This window comes from Rhagoletis zephyria, unplaced genomic scaffold (assembly GCF_001687245.7).
Source record: "Rhagoletis zephyria isolate East Lansing unplaced genomic scaffold, Rhagoletis_zephyria_1.1 Rzeph_scaffold_00846, whole genome shotgun sequence".
In the NCBI taxonomy this organism is placed as follows: domain Eukaryota; kingdom Metazoa; phylum Arthropoda; class Insecta; order Diptera; family Tephritidae; genus Rhagoletis; species Rhagoletis zephyria.
Genome location: NW_016157930.1, coordinates 37,774 through 57,843, shown reverse-complemented (window position 1 = coordinate 57,843; position 20,070 = coordinate 37,774). Strand labels below are relative to the sequence as shown.

Genomic DNA, 20,070 nt, shown 5'->3' with positions numbered 1-20,070 from the left:
AGTAAAATTGCGTTTTTAGTTTTTCACTCTGACGTCAGTAATTCAAAAATGATGATGAAAAAAAAAAATTCAAAGAAATGTGCTTAGAGAAGAAGTATGGGTATAAAACTAATGAGGAAATCCTGTAGAGTTTAAACAGATTCAAGTTTTTGGCAGTGATCGGACTTCTACCACATCGTGGTAGATCTGCCACTTTTTTGAGGATCTACCACATCTACCACACAAGGTCTGAAATCTACCACATATTCGCGTTTTTGAGTAACTAGTTTTATTTTTGCTCGACATAATTTTATTAATTTTAAGAGCAAAAATTGTCCAACATTAAACACTATATGGCAGGGGTGGGCAAGGCCGAAGCCGTAAAGAGCCACATATAAATTCTAAATGCTACAAACAGCCACAAAAAAATAACAAAAAACAATAATTTTATTTTTAAATAAAATTATTATTAGAAAATTTTAATTTCTAATTTAATTTTATTAATATTATTTATAGATATTAAGAAAATTCGGAAGATTCCTTTGGCGAAATCTTCAAAATCTCGTTTTACGTCAGCTAAAACCGTTCGTAACAGTTCGTTGGTCAATAGGTACGTTCGTTTAAATCTCCAGTAAAAAATGTCCAACAACAAAATTCCGGCGACATGTCATCTATTCTCTCACAAGAGAAAAATATCCAAAGTAGTAGGTGAACAGAAAATTTGCAGAAACTTGCAAGTTAAAAGCACGCCTGATACAAATTTTGTTTATATTCAGAAGTATAAAATATAAATATAAAGTAACATAAGAAAACAAATCCCGAACTCTTATCCTGACACAGTTCACTGACGAAAGGAATAATTACTTACTTCCTACAAGTTTAATTAGTCGCATTTTACTATTTTAACTTCCAAACCATTAAATTCAATTTTGGTATTTGCGTAAATTCCATCCAGCTGTTTTCTTGTTGGCAAATTGCAGTTGGCAAACATTTTTCCAGCAGAAACTAGCAGCTTTCCCTCAAAATTAAATGTAATTTTGCTCTCTCAATTCCCCTACTTTGTAAGTTTTTTGCGTACGCGAACACAAAAAGCTGATAGTTTTTATAACTTTCAATATATGTACGTTTATGAAGTATGCAAATGTACATTTAAATAATTTCAAATCGGCAAATCTTTTTTCAATATCTGCTTTAAAATCATTTGCAGTATTTTTTCTATCAAGGAAAATTATGGGATATTCTTTTTTTGAGATCATAAATAAAAAGACGTAGTTTAGCTTCAAAACTTAAAATAATTTGCGAGAAATCAAAAACATTTTTATTCTCTCCTTATAGAGACAAATTCATGTTTTGAAAATGTTCCATCATATCGGTAAAGAACATTATGACAGAAAGCCAATTTTGATTCCATTTTCATCCAATTGAGAGTAATAATCCGATCTCAATTTGCGTATGTGTATATACTGTAGCGAAAATTCTACACTGGATTGGTTCCCGAGAGGAATTTGTTTTCGGCGAGTCTAATTAAAATAAAAGGCGGTGTGGCTGACAGCTAAACTGCAACTAAACTCATTTTATTTGCGAACATTGCTTATAAAGAAAACATAAAACAAATAATATCCCGCTACTTCCGCACAAAGTTCTGCTGTTGCTTAATCATACGACAAAACCGTTGCGAGCCTTCCAGTCTCTCAGCAGCTGCTATTGTTGAGATTGAAATACATGGGCGTGTCAACAACATTTTCAAGTAGGAGATTAGTGGGGTGATCGAAGTTTCATAATACTGCCCCCTCTGCTAAACGATTGACATGGAGCGTCCATGGTGTCTTCCGGCCGGGTAAGCGCACCTGATAAACCAAATCGCTAATCTTGTTAATGACCGTTGCTGGGCCTACCCAATCACTTCGTAATTTAGGAAAACGTCCCTTCGTTCTAGTTGGCGCATACATCCATACATGAGCATCAGGTTGTAACTCTCATAAATTGGATCACAGATCATAACGCTGCTTCATGGTGAATAGAAAGAAGAGTGCATTTTAGGTTTTCAACATACCTCGGCAGCATTTGACGTTCAGCAGAAGGGGCTCCAAACATCAGGTCAACAGGTAGACGCAACTCTCTCCCAAAAAGTAATTGAGCAGGTGATGCTTTAGTTGATACATGTTCCGATGAGTGGCAAGCCATCAACGCGAATGGAAGCAATTTATCCCAATTATGTTGATTCATTTCTGTGAACTTGGCTAAATAATCTAATAATGTCCGGTTGAAGCGTTCAACCATGCNCCAGCTGTTTTCTTGTTGGCAAATTGCAGTTGGCAAACATTTTTCCAGCAGAAACTAGCAGCTTTCCCTCAAAATTAAATGTAATTTTGCTCTCTCAATTCCCCTACTTTGTAAGTTTTTTGCGTACGCGAACACAAAAAGCTGATAGTTTTTATAACTTTCAATATATGTACGTTTATGAAGTATGCAAATGTACATTTAAATAATTTCAAATCGGCAAATCTTTTTTCAATATCTGCTTTAAAATCATTTGCAGTATTTTTTCTATCAAGGAAAATTATGGGATATTCTTTTTTTGAGATCATAAATAAAAAGACGTAGTTTAGCTTCAAAACTTAAAATAATTTGCGAGAAATCAAAAACATTTTTATTCTCTCCTTATAGAGACAAATTCATGTTTTGAAAATGTTCCATCATATCGGTAAAGAACATTATGACAGAAAGCCAATTTTGATTCCATTTTCATCCAATTGAGAGTAATAATCCGATCTCAATTTGCGTATGTGTATATACTGTAGCGAAAATTCTACACTGGATTGGTTCCCGAGAGGAATTTGTTTTCGGCGAGTCTAATTAAAATAAAAGGCGGTGTGGCTGACAGCTAAACTGCAACTAAACTCATTTTATTTGCGAACATTGCTTATAAAGAAAACATAAAACAAATAATATCCCGCTACTTCCGCACAAAGTTCTGCTGTTGCTTAATCATACGACAAAACCGTTGCGAGCCTTCCAGTCTCTCAGCAGCTGCTATTGTTGAGATTGAAATACATGGGCGTGTCAACAACATTTTCAAGTAGGAGATTAGTGGGGTGATCGAAGTTTCATAATACTGCCCCCTCTGCTAAACGATTGACATGGAGCGTCCATGGTGTCTTCCGGCCGGGTAAGCGCACCTGATAAACCAAATCGCTAATCTTGTTAATGACCGTTGCTGGGCCTACCCAATCACTTCGTAATTTAGGAAAACGTCCCTTCGTTCTAGTTGGCGCATACATCCATACATGAGCATCAGGTTGTAACTCTCATAAATTGGATCACAGATCATAACGCTGCTTCATGGTGAATAGAAAGAAGAGTGCATTTTAGGTTTTCAACATACCTCGGCAGCATTTGACGTTCAGCAGAAGGGGCTCCAAACATCAGGTCAACAGGTAGACGCAACTCTCTCCCAAAAAGTAATTGAGCAGGTGATGCTTTAGTTGATACATGTTCCGATGAGTGGCAAGCCATCAACGCGAATGGAAGCAATTTATCCCAATTATGTTGATTCATTTCTGTGAACTTGGCTAAATAATCTAATAATGTCCGGTTGAAGCGTTCAACCATGCCATCCGATTGCGGCCTTAAAGGTGTTGTCCGCGTTTTTTCCGCTCCAAGTAATTTCATGGCGTGTTGGAAAACATCTTATTCAAAACTTCTTCCTTGATCAGAATGAATAATGTGAGGCACACCATGTCTCGTGAAAACTTCACTAGCTAGTGCGTGCGCGACAACTTCTGCAGTTTGGTCCGAAAGCGAANACATTTTTCCAGCAGAAACTAGCAGCTTTCCCTCAAAATTAAATGTAATTTTGCTCTCTCAATTCCCCTACTTTGTAAGTTTTTTGCGTACGCGAACACAAAAAGCTGATAGTTTTTATAACTTTCAATATATGTACNAGGAAGAGGCCCAAGAATGTCGATGGCGATGCGTTCAAATGGCGCTCCGAACAAAGACGGCTGCAACTTTCCCACAATGGGGCGTCCAGGACCTTTACGCGATCCGAAAGTATGACAGGCAGTTCACCAGCTCTTCACATCAGCTGACATGCCAACCCAGCAGTACCGTTGTTTCAACTTACGAAGCGTCTTACTGATACCTAAGTGGCCTCCTGTTGGACTATTATGCAGCTGTCCTATTACTGAATCTCTCCAGATTTTAGGAAGCACTGGCATGACACATTCTTCTGCCCCATCCACTAAACTCGAACCAGCGTTTCGTTTCGTATATCTAGTTGATCGAAGATAGCCCAGTAGGATTTTATTTCAGGATCTTCACCCATGATGTCATCCTTGGTCGGCCGAGTCTTTTGTTGTACCCATCGGAACACTTTCTTTAGGCAGGCATCTTCCTTTTGAGCAGGTTGTAAGTTTTCAGATAGGACCCCGACGGCAAAGACGTTGCCCATCATTTTTCTCCGCTCGTGCACAGTTTCTGCAGTCACCACAGGGTCTGCGCGATAGTGCATCTGCGTTGTTATGCTTGGCGCCAGCTCGATGATATATGGTCAAGTTGTATTCTTGAAGCCTTTTCAGCCAGCGCCACTTGTCCCTCAGGCGAACGGAAGTTATACAGCCAACGAAGAGAGGCGTGATCCCTTCGAAGAGTGAACTCTCGTCCAAGAAGGTAGTGCCTAAAATGAGAGACTGACACGACGACAGCTAAAAGTTCCTTACAGGTAACGCAATAATTTCTTTCGGCCTTGTCTAAGCTTCGACTATAGTACTCGATTACTTTCTCTTCACCGTTTTGGACCTGGCTGAGAACAGCTCCAATAACTGAGAGGTCCGCATCTGGAAACGCTAAGATGGGAGCCGATGTAAGATTTTGTTTCAGGACATCAAATGCCTGCTGCGCGTTGTCGGACCAATTGAAATGCGTTCTAACCTCCGTGAGCTGTACGAGTGGCCGGGCAATGGTGGAGAATCCTTTTACAAATTTCCTGTAATATGAACATAAACCGAGAAATGACTTCACTTCGGTTTTGTTGGTAGGTACAGGCCAGCTTGCAACTTTATGTGTTTTGTCAGGATCTACCTCAAGCCCGGTTCGACTAACGCCAAGATATCGGACTCTTTTCTGGAAGAAGTGGCATTTTTTGGACTTAACTTCAAACCTGCGTTGCGCAAATGGCCGAAAACTTCACGCAGGGCGGTAACATGATCATCCGCTGAGCGCGAATGCACAATAATGTCGTCGAGGTATACTAAAGTCGTGTCCCATGGTAGTCCAGTGAATACTCCGTCCATCAATCTCTCGAATGTCTCTGGGGCGTTGCATAGCCCAAAAGGCATCACATTGAACTGCCATAGCCCCGCTCCGCAGGTGAAATCAGTTTTAGAATTCGAATCGGGATGCATTTCAACCTGCCAGTAACCGCTTTGCAGATCCATGGTCGAGAATCACTGAGAACCACTCAACGTTATCAAGATGTCGTCCATACGGGGCAAGGGGTACGAATCTTTTTGGGTTACGTCATTTAGACGCCTGTAGTCTACACAAAATCGCAGTGAGCCATCCTTTTTCCTCACCAGGACGACTGGGGATGACCAAGGGCTGGCTGACTTTTCAATCACGCCTCTGGACGCCATTTGAGCTACCAAATCACCTACAACTTCACGCTTTGCTAGAGGTTCGCGTCGTGGTGCTTGTCGAATGGGAACTGCTTCGCCCGTATGTATTTCATGCAGCACCAAACTGGTTCGCCCGAAGTCGCAGCCACCATCTCTACTTCGTACGCTTTAGCAATCACTGTTTCAGCCGGAAGCTTAACCGTTGAAGAATTCGTGTTTATTAGTCTCACTGGCCAATCTAGTTGACTCGAGCTTGCTAACGTGCGACCAATAAACACGCCATCAGGTAGTTTACTTTCGTCTGTTCGTGTAATTAACAGATTCTCACAATGGTTAGCTACACGGCCGGGTACATTAACAAAACAGTCGGAGCGAGCTGGCAGGCACACTTCTGTCTTCAAAACCACATTTTCTTCCTCAGTTGACGACGGTTTTACTAGAGGTACTAAAACGTTTCAAGTAAAGTTTATTTCCAGACTGAATATCAAACAATATAGAAAATTTTTAAGACAATCATTTTCTCCAAAGTTAGCAAGATCAACTGAAGATCAACAAGTAATTTTTAACAAAGTAAAAACATATCATTTTGAAACTTCTGGTTTATAAAAATCTGGCTTGCGTTTAAGACGAGTTGACTTCCGTATTACAGATGGCCTTAAAAAATCTTGTGGAGAAGAACGAGGTTGAAATGCAGAACTCGTATGATCAGATGGAACGGAAGTTATTGGGGAAGGCATTGCAGATGAAATTGATTTTCCCCCAATGAATGAATGTAGTTGAGAGGCTTACAAAAATTGAGAACTGTTCTCAGCCACATGTTGTGCGCGGATTTGATTTTGGTGACGTTTTACCTTCTTCCCATTTCTGTGTATTAGGTACATTATTCTTCCGATGGGTTTCACAATTACTCCTTTATTCCATGATTTACTTCCTCTGGAAAAATTTAGAAAATAGACCTTTTGGTTAGCTACAAATTTTGTTTTTATCCAATGAAGTAGGCTTAGAGACTCTAGATGGTTGCAAAAGTGATAACATAGTCCGAGGTTGACGATTATGTAATAACTCCGATGATGATTTTCCTTTTAAAGTCGGTGTGGATCTATACGATGTTAAATATATTAACAGGGCGTCATTAATGTTTTTACCATCAGCCAATATTTTTTTCATGGCGGTCTTGAATATCCTTACAAATCTTTCCGCTTGTCCATTTGAGGCTGGATGAAAAACGGCAGATGTTAAATGCTTAATACTATGAACTTTGCAGAATTTCGCAAATTCCTGAGAGGTAAATTGTGTTCCATTATCTGTAACAATCGTCTGAGGTAGACCTTCCATAGAAAAAATTATTTGCAAGGCTTTTATAGTTGAAGTTGCTGAAATATTCTCCATTTTCATTACAAATGGAAATTGTGAGAAAGAGTCAACGCAAATTAACCACATATGGTTTTCGAAAGGACCTGCGAAATCCAAGTGTATTCTTTCCCATGGCGATGATGCTGCAGGCCATGTAGAAAATTCTTTAGATGGATCTGATTTGTAACTGTTGCATGATGAACATGTTGATACAACTTCTTCTATATCCTTATCGATCTTAGGCCACCAGCAATAACGGCGAGATATTTGCTTTGTGCGGACAATACCCCAGTGTCCTTCGTGAAGAAGCTTTAAAACCCTTCCTCGGAGTTGTCTTGGAATTACAATTCTATTGAAATCAGTTTGAAGAACTATAACATCTTTAATAATGGTAAAACCAAAGCGATGATGAAAATAAGGTAATATATCCTTATCATTTACCATGGCAGGCCAGCCATGTTTTATGTACTGCCAAACTTTACTTAAAACTGCATCCTTCTTTGTTTGTTCTGCAATTTGAACAACATCAATTGGAAAATTTTGTATGCTCTCTACTAGATTGATTTCATATATTTCCTCATATTGATCAAACTCAGAGTTATCTTGACATGGAAGACGTGAAAGTGCGTCAGCATTTCCATGTAATTTTGTACTTTTATATAAAATTGAATAATTGTATCCCGACAAAATTAATGCCCATCTCTGTAATCTGTGAGCTGTTGAGCTTGGTATACCCTTCTTCGGATGAAAAATAGATACCAGAGGTTTATGATCAGAATAAACTTCCGACCATACAGATACTCATGAAATTTATGAACACCGAAAATTATTGAAAGTGCTTCCTTTTCAATTTGACTATAATTTTTCTGATGTTTGTTTAACGTTTTTGATGCATGAGCTATTGGACGTTCAGACCCATCAGGAAACACGTGCGATAAAACTGCTCCAATACCATATGAAGATGCATCAGTTGCTAATATAATTGGTAACGAATCATCAAAATGAACTGACTCTGTCATTTCGATTATTTGACGCTTCAACTCATTAAAAGAATTTTCCTGATCTTTGATCCTTTGACTGTTGTATACCAGATGCGCTTATTATATGACCCAAGTACTCAACTTTGCTTTGCATAAATGAACATTTATCAAGATTACAACAAAATCCACTTTCATATAATCTCTGCAATAGTAACATAAGATTGCGAACATGTTCCTCATCGGTTTCGCCTGTGCAAATAATATCGTCTAAATAATTAACACAACCAGGAATTCCACTGATTGTTTGTTCAATCAAACGTTGAAAAATTGCAGGTGCACTTGCTACACCAAACGGTAGGCGCTGATATTGGTAAAGGCCTAAGGGTGTATTCACTACAAGCAATTGTTTTGAATCATCATCAACTTCAATCTGCAAGTAAGCATCTGATAGATCTATTTTACTAAAAAGCTTTCCTTTTCGTAGTTTATTGAAAATATCTTTAATGCGAGGAATCGGATATTGCTCTACATCCATTTCTTGGTTAATTGTTACTTTGAAGTCGCCGCAAACCCTAATCTTCCCATTAGGTTTGGGTACAATAACAAGTGGTGAAGCCCACTGACTGAATTTGATTGGCTTCCAAATCCCTAAATCAGTTAGTCGTTTAGCCTCTTCTTCAAATAACTTATGAAGTGCATACGGAATTGGTCTCGGCTTGAAAAATTTGGGCCTAGCTTCCGGCTTCATATAAATGTGAGCTTTCATATTATTATAACAACCTAACTTTTCAGTAAAAAGTAATTTGAACTCTTCACAGAGCAGTTGTATTTGCGGATTGTCTACAATGCGAAAAATTTGCACCGCTTTATATTCATCGTACCAGTTCAATCCAAATATATTACCACATTTGGTAGAATTTGCAACTATTAATTCGAGATTCTTTACTTCATTACTTATTTCTAAAGTGATCAACATTTTGTTTGATGATCTAGTTATGACGTTATCGATTGTATTGCAATTGCCAAATTCAACGCTTTCTTCCTCAATAAATTTGATTTGAGCCTTAGAACCAGACTTACATACCGTGGAAATGTGGCCAATCCGCTTGCATTTGTGACATCGCACTTTTCTGTACTTACAATTGATTTTCTCGTGCTTCTTAAAACATCCTGGACAAGATGGGAACTCATATTTCTTCTGACTTACTGGAATCTGCGATTTCGGTTTCTCTAAATGCTGATCGTGTCGTTTCCGGTACTTTACTGCATACACTTCCGCCTCATCAGACTTAGTTTTAATACTTTTAATAGTGCTTTGAGTTGCTTCATACGTGTCAGCTATCTGTAGAACTTTCTTTAGTGTTGGCTCAACCTTATGTAACGCTGCTGTACGGACCGGCTCATCAGGAGCATATAAAACAATTATGTCACGAATTAGTTCATCGACAAATTCCTTATTGCAATTTTCATTTTTACATACGAAATTGCATTCTCTAGCCATACCTTTTAATTCAGCTACCCACTTATTATAAGATTCTGTATCCATTTTTTTCCTCTTATAAAAATCATACCGAGCTTTGATTATGTGCGTTTTTGACCTGAAGTGATCCTCCAATTTGCTGACCAGCTCTTCAAACGATAATAGTTGAATGCTGTGCTTCCCAACTAGCTTCTGAATTAGACGAAACGTTGTATCACCAACCCAAGCCAGGAAAAAGGACTTCTTTCGCTCGATGTCATCAATTGAATATGCCTTAAAATGTGCCTCTTGTATGCATCGAATTCGTGCTTATCCTCCTCGAAAGGATGAAACTTGGGGACTGATGTTGGAACCGCTGTTACGCTTACAGGAGAACTCTCACCCCGCTGGTTTAAGATTTGCGTAAAAAAAAGTTGCTGTTGCGCAAAAATTGTTTGCGTGAATTCTTGTTGCTTTTGCAGGATCTCCGCAATAGCTGCTTCCATTTTTCAAATGGTTTTTTTTTAATCCTCGTCGCCAAATGAAACGTTTAAAGTAAAGTTTATTTCCAGACTGAATATCAAACAATATAGAAAATTTTTAAGACAATCATTTTCTCCAAAGTTAGCAAGATCAACTGAAGATCAACATGTAATTTTTAACAAAGTAAAAACATATCAGGTACTGAGTGACGTTTGAGTTCCAGCCGAAAGTCGCGAAGATTAACTGTTGCTTGCTGCTCCGACAAGAAGTCTAGACCCAATATCGCGGGCGTATGTGCATCAACTACTAAAAAAGTGTGGCGAAAGTTGATTTTTCCCAGCACAAATTCCAATTCGACTTTGCCTTTAGAAAAAAACTCTACATCACCTGCTGCACATTGGCTGAACTTCGCTCTCCTGAGGGACGATATGCGATGGTTAAAGGGAGACAGCCGCACCAGTGTCGACAATAAAAGAAGTTTGCAAACTATTTATCGCGGCATGAACAGCGAGACCATCATTAATTATTTTAATGCAATGTGTTGATGCATGTTGTTTTCGCATTAGTGTAGTCGAGCCGTTCTTCTGTGTACCAGCTGACGGAGGTATTTTTTTATTGATCATTTTAGGGGGGCTATTAGTTTTCGTTTCGTCGACTTTCGCTCCTCATAGTCGACGAGTTTGCGTTTTCCGGCCGATCGCTGAAATTTCGTAAATAATTGCGAGAACCTTGATTGACAGCGAATATTGGTCGAGTTCGGCTGGATTCCGGTCGGGATGAAAGCTCTTGCGCTGCTACCAGAGCAGCTTTAATAGTCTGTTGTTGACCAGCAACCACTAAGCGCATTACATCTGGATCTCGAAGTCCATCTATGAATTGGATTTTGAGGGCTTCAGTGACAAAAGATGGTGGGGAGTTTGGAAAAGCAGCTGCAGCTAGTAGTTCCAAAGCAGTTGCAAACTCCGTTAAGCCTTCTTTAGGACCGTGAATACGCCGCTTAAATTCTTGGTGGCTAACCTGTGCCGTCACCGTGAATTTGTCCGTAAAAAGTTTATTAAGCTGCTCCCACGATGGAGGTGGTGTTATCGGAAGTGTACTTATTAGCCTAAACGCTTCTCGTAAATTCGTGATAACCGCCATAACCTTTTCAGCTGAACTCCAACCATAAAAATTCGCTGTATGCTCAACTAAACACGAGTAGTCGACCCACGACGTTTTTCCATCGTAAGGCGTTATGTCATATTGACAAAAAGCACGACGTGAAAGATGTGAATAATTATTTGCTTGCGTTGAAATATTAAGTTCATTTAGCCTGTGCTGTTGTTGTTCAGTCGGAGCACAGCCGCGCGTTCGACCTGAGTTCTCCCGGTCTGAAGGTATGCGTGTATAGCACATAACGGAGTCCGAAACCATGGCAGCTGCTATGGGAGAGGTAAACACTGAAGTCAAGCGTACATCAGCACAATTGGTTGATGAAGTAAATGATTCTGGCGCTGATTGCCCGTAATTTTGCATTGGCTCTGCTGAAGAAGAAGATTGTTCCAAAAGAAAAGCGAATGACAGTAGACTGCAGCGTTGAAAATCTCGCTTCGAAGCCTTGGTAAGCGATTTGAACTCACTCCTCAACTCTCGTAATTCGCGTTGCTGTTCAGACTGCTGTGTTTGCAGAACTGTAGTTAAATGAGTGCTCATCAATTCGGTGAACCCGGAGAACTGCTTCTGTAACTCCTTTTGTATTTGCTGTTGGAGTTGGTTAAACTCCTTTGATTTATTTGGCATGGCGAGACTAGAACTCTAGTCTGCTCGAATAGGTGATATTTTATCACCCCACACCTGACACCAGTGTAGCGAAAATTCTACACTGGTTTGGTTCCCGAGAGGAATTTGTTTTCGGCGAGCCTAATTAAAATAAAAGGCGGTGTGGCTGACAGCTAAACTGCAACTAAACTCATTTTATTTGCGAACATTGCTTATAAAGAAAACATAAAACAAATAATATCCCGCTACTTCCGCACAAAGTTCTGCTGTTGCTTAATCATACGACAAAACCGTTGCGAGCCTTCCAGTCTCTCAGCAGCTGCTATTGTTGAGATTGAAATACATGGGCGTATCAACAACACTTTCAAGTAGGGGATTAGTGGGGTGATCGAAGTTTCATAACAATACAATAGGATAGTAGAATAAAATAAAAAAACAACACAATGGAAAAGAATGTCCAGCAAAGAGATATATTTCTTAAAAAGTAAAAAGAGCCAAAATAATCTAAGTAAAGAGAAAGTAAAAAGAGCCGCACTTTGCTAAGCAAGAGCCGGATTTGGCTCAAAGAGCCGCGATTGCCCACCGTTGCTATATGGTTACAAGAATGATATAATACAAGATTCCGCATTCCCGGCGTCGATGAAATTTCTCAAGTAAAAGAAACAAAGCCCAATGGGAGGATAGAATAAACTGTAAAATAGTAAATTTTCACAATAATAAATTTTTCGACAGGAAACGTGGTTTCATTATGTTAAATTTTAAAATATATGATTTATAAAAAGAATTAATGGCGAAAATTAAAAAAAACGGCGATTTTTTTGAAAGTATTAGCAAATTTAAGTGTATCTAAAGCATCTGAGACGTTGTTTACATTTACTTGAGAATTGTCAAATTCGGCAAATCCCACGTAGCGGTTTCTGTAACGTGCCACATTTGTTCGCTACATCGTGATGTGATAAAATGAAATGCTGGCAGCACTCCGCAAGGTTGCAAAAAAATTTATGTTCGAAAAATATTTTGATATGGAAGGAACCGCTTTACACTGTCAAGGAAAAAAATTGCCAAACTCAATGCAATTATTAGCAACTTCAATCTTGGACTTTGTTATACTAAAATTAATTTTTTTTAAGTCTAATTAAAAAGTTTGCAATTTAGGTGAAACCTTACAGAATTTCTTGACTTTTTTTTACAAAGTTTGTACCAAAACCTGATATCTACCACATTTTTTTGAAATCTACCACATTTTTTCCAGATTCTACCACACAGAATTTTTCTAAGTCCGATCACTGGTTTCTGGTACAGAAGGGCTGGTAAATATTGAAAATGCCATTTTAAAATTTTATCCTTGAAATTTCGCAGTATTTGTTTTTGAAAAAATTATATGTTAAGGGCTTATATAAACTCGATAACATCCTCGAATTTCGTTCTTCAAACTTTGTCAGCTTAAAAATTACCTATTCGTTCTTGTGAATCCAAAAAATTTAAATTCCTATTGCATTTGTTACCCATATTTTTATTCTACATTGCGTTGAATTTTTTTAATAATTTTTGGAATTAATCATATCTTTGAAATTACAAAGTCCTTCGAAATAAATCCTGCGGTCGGAGAGAAAAAATAAAAACGCCACTTTAAATAAAAAAGTAGGTTTAAAACCCATTTATTTATTATTTATTTCATGGTAGGAGAGCTTTTCAAACAATATAGAAGCATTTTTTTCGATTCAAGTTGTTGAAAAGTAATGGATATCTAAATCCCGGGACTAATCCCGGGATCCCGGGATTGTGACAACGCCATCCCAAAAATCCCGGGATCGGAAAATTCCGAAAAATTAACATCCCTAATACTCATATATGTAGCTTATTAAAATATGTATTTATGTCTTTATTAAAATAATTCAAATTTATAGGTAAAAGTAAAGAGGCCGAAGTGAAGCGCATTAATAAGGAACTCGCCAACATTCGCAGTAAGTTCAAAGGCGATAAAACACTCGATGGCTATCAAAAGAAGAAATATGTGTGCAAGCTGTTGTTTATTTTTCTACTGGGGCACGACATCGACTTTGGGCACATGGAGGCGGTCAATTTACTCTCTTCGAACAAATATTCTGAAAAACAAATTGTATGTTGCATGTCAGCGTCTACGTACTGTACTTTAGCTCAACAAAAAAATAAGAAAAATAGTGCCAGAACCCAGACCAGACTTACATAAGAAGAGAATAGTCTGATCCTCAAACCGAGACATTTTTGTTGTGTGGTTGTATAACAGCTGTGCACAGCCACACAAAAAAATAAGAAAAACAAGTAAGAAAGTCTAAGTTCGGGCGGAAAGCTACCGCTAGATAGTAAGGCGGGTTGTATCAATTTTGAGTAAATTAGCGTCCTTAAATTTCGAAATATTCCAGTTTCAAGCATTTCTGAAATTTACTGTTATATGAAAAGCGGCCGTAATTTTAGTCCGATTTCAATAATTTTCAACGTTTTGCTTTTATGTTTAAGGACAATAAAAATACCGAGTTTGGTGCAGATTGGTATAACGGTTACCGATATACATATATGTGATCATAAGTGGGCGGTGCCACGCCCATTTTCCAAAATTTTACCATAAACGTATATCAATTTTGAGTGAATTATCTTCAGTAGTTACTAAAATATCGCAGTTTTCGTATTTCTGGAAATTACCGTTATATGGGAAGTGGGCGTGGTTACTGTTCGATTTCGCCCATTTTCATTACCAACCTACCTTGGATTAACGGAAACCTACATACCAAATTTCGTTGAGATATCTCATTTTTTGCTCGAGTTATCGTGTACACGGACGAACGGACAGACGGACAGACAGACATGGCTTAATCGACTTCTCTATTCATTCTGAGCATTTATGTATACATTTGTCTAAATCTATCTCGATTCGTTTTGGCTGTTACAAACAACCGTTATGTGAACAAAATTAATATACCCTTGTGCACAAGTGCGCTCGGGTATAAAAATGTCGTGACTGGGGTATCATACTTTCCTTTCCTTATATGTATATTTTGATGCGCTGAACACGAATTTGAAGTCTGTTTCGCTCCATCACTTCAGTATTTTTCCTAACCTCAATGTGCCTGGTGCATAATATCCGCCTTGTTTTTTTTGGGTTAGGAAAAAATCCTGAAGTAATTGAGAAAAACGGATTTGGATTCAGTGACTCCCAAAACGTATAGTAAGTCTGGTCTGGGTTCTGGCACTATTTTTCGATTTTTTTTGTGGAGCTGTGTTATAATTCCCACAATTTACGTATCAAAAATGAAAATATTTAATTCCATTCAACATGTTTAGGGTTATCTATTCATTTCGGTTTTGGTAAACACTAATAGCGATTTGATACGCTTGATTATACAGTCAATCAAAAATGACTTGCAATCGCGCAATCCTGTACATGTGAACTTGGCTTTGCAGTGTATCGCTAATATTGGCAGCCGGGATATGGCGGAGTCTTTCTCGAATGAGATACCAAAATTATTGGTATCGGGGTAAGCTACTTGCTCTTTAGTGTGACTTATAATTCTTAATTTAAATTTATTTGCTCGGGTTTCAGTGATACAATGGATGTTGTTAAGCAATCAGCTGCACTTTGTCTTCTTCGTCTGTTCCGTTCCAGTCCTGACATAATACCAGGAGGAGAATGGACTTCCCGTATTATACATTTGCTCAACGATCAGCACATGGGTGTGGTAACTGCTGCTACTTCATTAATTGATGCGCTTGTTAAGCGCAATCCAGAGGAGTACAAGGGTTGTGTTAATCTGGCCGTGTCTCGTCTCTCACGCATTGTCACTGCCAGCTACACGGATTTGCAGGATTACACATACTATTTTGTCCCAGCGCCGTGGTTGTCTGTGAAACTTCTGCGCTTGCTGCAGAACTATAATCCAGTAACAGAAGAGCCGGGAGTGCGTGCGCGGTTAAATGAAACACTCGAAACTATTCTGAATAAGGCGCAAGAGCCACCGAAGAGTAAAAAGGTCCAACATTCAAATGCCAAGAATGCAGTTTTGTTCGAGGCTATCAATTTAATCATTCATAGCGACAGTGAGCCAAATTTGTTGGTGCGTGCTTGCAATCAACTTGGACAATTTTTGAGTAATCGTGAGACAAATTTACGTTATTTGGCTTTGGAGTCAATGTGCCATTTGGCCACATCGGAGTTCTCACATGAAGAGGTGAAAAAGCATCAGGAAGTTGTCATCTTGTCTATGAAGGTTGGTGATGAGTCAATTGGCGTACATGTGTAGTTCGCGTACTTTTTTCCCCTTCTTGTAATAACCCGAGTTTTTGGTTTTCTTTTCTTTAATTTACTGTATATAGATGGAGAAGGATGTTTCGGTGCGCCAAATGGCCGTGGATCTGTTGTATGCGATGTGCGATCGAGGCAATGCTGAGGAAATCGTGCAAGAAATGCTGAACTACTTGGAGACGGCTGATTACTCCATACGCGAGGAAATGGTGCTAAAAGTAGCAATTTTAGCAGAAAAATACGCCACTGATTACACTTGGTATGAATGTTATGCATTAGCATTAGAAATAATCCGTTTCTGCTATTCGCTTTACATCTAATCAAACATTGTTTTTTTTTTTTGTTTTTAGGTACGTGGATGTCATTCTCAATCTGATTCGTATTGCTGGCGATTATGTTTCAGAGGAAGTCTGGTATCGCGTTATACAAATCGTTATCAATCGAGAGGAAGTACAAGGTTATGCAGCAAAAACTGTATTTGAAGCTTTGCAAGCACCGGCTTGTCATGAAAATATGGTCAAAGTAGGCGGATACATATTAGGCGAATTTGGCAATCTTATCGCTGGAGACTCACGTTCCGCTCCACTCGTACAATTTAAATTGCTACACTCGAAATATCATCTTTGCTCACCTATGACTCGCGCACTCTTGCTATCGACTTATATCAAATTCATAAATCTATTTCCCGAGATACGTACCAATATTCAAGAAGTGTTCCGACAACATAGTAATTTACGCTCCGCAGACGCTGAGTTGCAACAACGTGCCAGCGAATATTTGCAGTTGAGCATTGTAGCGTCAACTGATGTGTTGGCCACTGTATTAGAGGAGATGCCGTCATTCCCCGAGCGTGAAAGCTCGATACTGGCTGTTTTAAAGAAAAAAAAACCTGGACGTGTGCCCGAAAATGAGATTCGAGAGTCGAAGAGTCCAGCCCCAAATGCGGTGGTGCAAAATAATGTCCTTGTAAATCATAAGTGCGCATATTTTAATGTTGTTTATAGTATTGCATAATTTCGAAATGGTTTATTTTTCTGCAGGTTGAATAGTAGTGCCAACGCAGACTTGTTAGGTTTGAGCACACCGCCAGCTGGCTTAAATAACCAGGGTAGTAGCACTTTAATCGACGTGTTGGGTGATTTCTACGGCAATAATAATGCGGCGACTTGCAACACCAAGAAGTTCCTCTTCAAGAATAATGGAGTACTTTTCGAAAATGAAATGCTGCAAATTGGTGTGAAGAGTGAGTTCCGGCAAAACCTTGGACGTTTGGGGCTTTTTTATGGCAACAAAACACAAATACCGTTGATGGTCAGTAATTTAAAATATATAACATTTTTTAATCATCGAGCTTCAAGCAACTTTTTCATAAAAACTGACCTGATGATCGAAAGCAATTAATGATTAAAATTGTTACCTGGTCATTTTCTATTCAATTCATTTTAAATATTCCACGTTTTGCTTTCATTCAGAATTTTATGCCAGTACTTCAGTGGAGTCCAGAGGATGCACTTAAGCTTAGTGTACAGGTAAAACCAGTAGATCCCACACTGGATGCTGGGGCACAAATACAGCAGTTACTTACAGCTGAATGTATTGAGGATTATGCGGATACACCTACCCTTGAAGTGAATTTCCGTTATAAGAATGTGCCACAGAAATTCTGCATTAAATTGCCACTGACATTAAATAAGTTTTTCGAACCAACAGAAATGAATGCGGAATCGTTTTTCGCACGATGGAAAAATTTGGGAGGGTGAGTAAACTCAAAGATTTTTTATCGCTCAGAAAATTGCTTATTTCCGCATAACTGCATAAGTTACAGCGAGCAACAAAGGGCTCAAAAGGTATTTAAGGCCCAACAGCCCCTTGATCTGCCCGGTGCACGCAATAAGCTGATGGGCTTTGGCATGCAACTATTAGACAGTGTCGACCCCAATCCCGATAATATGGTGTGTGCAGGTATTATACACACACAAACGCAGCAAGTGGGCTGTTTGCTACGGTTGGAGCCAAATAAACAAGCACAGGTTTGTGACATTTGACTATTTGTTTAAATTAAATAATGCAATCTTTTGTGAATTAATTTTAGATGTTTCGACTAACCATTCGCGCTAGCAAAGAGGCTGTCACCCGCGAAATGTGTGAGCTTCTTACGGATCAGTTTTAAGAAAATAAGGAGCCACGAACACCTTAGTTTAGGTTGAAAAAGTGAATATTAAAAGAAAAAAGAACAACGTAGCTGGATTGTGTAAGAGACTTGAACGCTTCAATAAGAATCAGGTTCTTATGGTCATACAAAAAAAGCAAAGAAAAATCTATTGAAAAATAACTATTATATCATATTTAGCACAATTCGCAAATCTAAAGGTTTACCAAAAAAAAACTTTATGATTAAATTAACTAAAACTTAAAATTTATGAACAATTGAATAGCTTTTGCAATACACTAGCATAACAAATCTTTTGAAAATAGTGTTGCCAGATTTGAGAATTTCGTTTTCTTGAATGTATGTGAAAATTTAAAAGTGTAATGAATTTACGCTTATTCGTTTCAACTAGCTAGATCTACAATTGAGTGATTAAAGTACATGTTTTCCCTTTCAAAGCACAACAAAAAATAAACACTACAAAGTTTGTTCGTTTAGACTTAAAATGGGAACAAAAGTATATTGAAAATGCATTGAGAAGGTTTAAAGACGTACAACGTGAGTGGAAAAGTATTAAAAATAAAACAATCTTTACATAAGTCCATAAAGAATCATGATGTAAGTTATAACTTGTATATTCAAACTTACTTTATACATATGTATGTGAAAAGGGAAATCAATATAATTATTGCTAGGTTAATTTATTGCAAAAGTGAGACGAATTGTAAAAAGGCAAAACATCCATGCTTTGACAGAGAAAAGTGAAATTATTCTATCTAGTAAACTGGTTTAGCGGGTCGGATCGTTGCTTGAAGCTAAGGAATATGACGAGTAGCTTTTGAGCAAAATACAAATCCATGAAAAGCCTTTTTTTATTTAGTTCAAGTTTCTTTTGATAAAAAAACTGTATATACCCTTTTTAAATCAGTTCATTATACTTAGTATAAATAGCTAATAAGGGGACTGTTGCAGTAAATATCTGACAAAATTTCATTATCGTTGTCATTACCAATAAAACAGTAATAATGTTCTATTCAATACTACAATGCAAGAATATGCATGTTGTAAAAGAATTTAAATAATCTCATACAAGAAATAATAAATATACAAATAAAATTAAAACTCATGAATTTGTTGAATAGGAGTATGACATTAAAGCGAAATGTTATGATTTTTGTAAAGAATTGTGCCATTTAATGATTGATTATACTTATTAAAGTGCTTCTACAACAACACTGCTACAAAAAAAATTGAATACACCCGAAACATAACATATTGGTAGGATCGAGTCCACCATAGAAATATCTATATAAGTATGTTATGGTCCCTGAACCATCCAACTTTTTTTTAAAGCAAACATATTTTTTTAAGTCTACAAATCCTCTATAAATTATATGTTTAATCTTTTAAATCCCAAGTACGAAAGTGAAGGTTTTTTAAATAAAAGAAATTGAGGGTTTGGGGACCATAAGATATCACCTTTCCTGTTGTCGACCTACAACCTGCACTATTTTAAGTTCCGGGTGTATTATCACTGTCGCGCCGTGTAATTAAAAGGATAAAAATCGAAAGACATTTAATATATATATAATATATAGAATGCAATGTTCCTTAAATTTCTCTTCAATAAAATATTTGTTATTAGCTAACGTAGGATATTTAATTAGCAGTGATTCCAGTAACCTTTCATTTCTACAATTTCAAAAACTTTATGCTATCAATTTCGAGCACACCTGTTTTCGGATGTCATCGATATGTTCTATTTTCCCCTTCAAGCTTGAACATTCAACCGAACCAATCGTAAGTCTACGTCGATTAGACTCATTTTGGTTCTCCAAAAATGAGATAGCACAATAAATAAGAATAAAAATAATAAAAGTAATGCATAATTTAATTTGAGTACCTTAAAAATATCTCGGAGGAGCCCTCCTATTGTTCTGTTACCAGCATCGCGACACGCGTTAAATCCTTTCAGAGTTGGAGTATTTCTGTCCTTTCGCCGCGCGACCCGCGTT

General features: G+C 37.8%; 1 protein-coding gene across 2 annotated transcripts in view; it reads left to right on the top strand.

Annotated features, from left to right (window-relative positions):
- The window catches only part of AP-2alpha (adaptor protein complex 2, subunit alpha), a 73,856-nt gene extending 54,662 nt beyond the window's left edge, over positions 1-19,194 (top strand). The window contains exons 2-10 of one of the 2 annotated variants that reach the window (XM_017614526.1): positions 13,538-13,749; positions 14,949-15,142; positions 15,208-15,871; positions 15,978-16,165; positions 16,257-16,883; positions 16,947-17,217; positions 17,379-17,662; positions 17,732-17,936; positions 17,999-19,194. In XM_017614526.1, the coding sequence (XP_017470015.1) occupies positions 13,538-13,749; positions 14,949-15,142; positions 15,208-15,871; positions 15,978-16,165; positions 16,257-16,883; positions 16,947-17,217; positions 17,379-17,662; positions 17,732-17,936; positions 17,999-18,076 (2,723 nt within the window). In that variant the 3' untranslated portion in view covers positions 18,077-19,194. Of the gene's footprint in view, positions 1-13,537; positions 13,750-14,948; positions 15,143-15,207; positions 15,872-15,977; positions 16,166-16,256; positions 16,884-16,946; positions 17,218-17,378; positions 17,663-17,731; positions 17,937-17,998 lie in introns of those variants that run through there. The other variant, XM_017614527.1, reaches the window with a different exon arrangement.
- Positions 19,195-20,070: the final 876 nt, after the last annotated feature.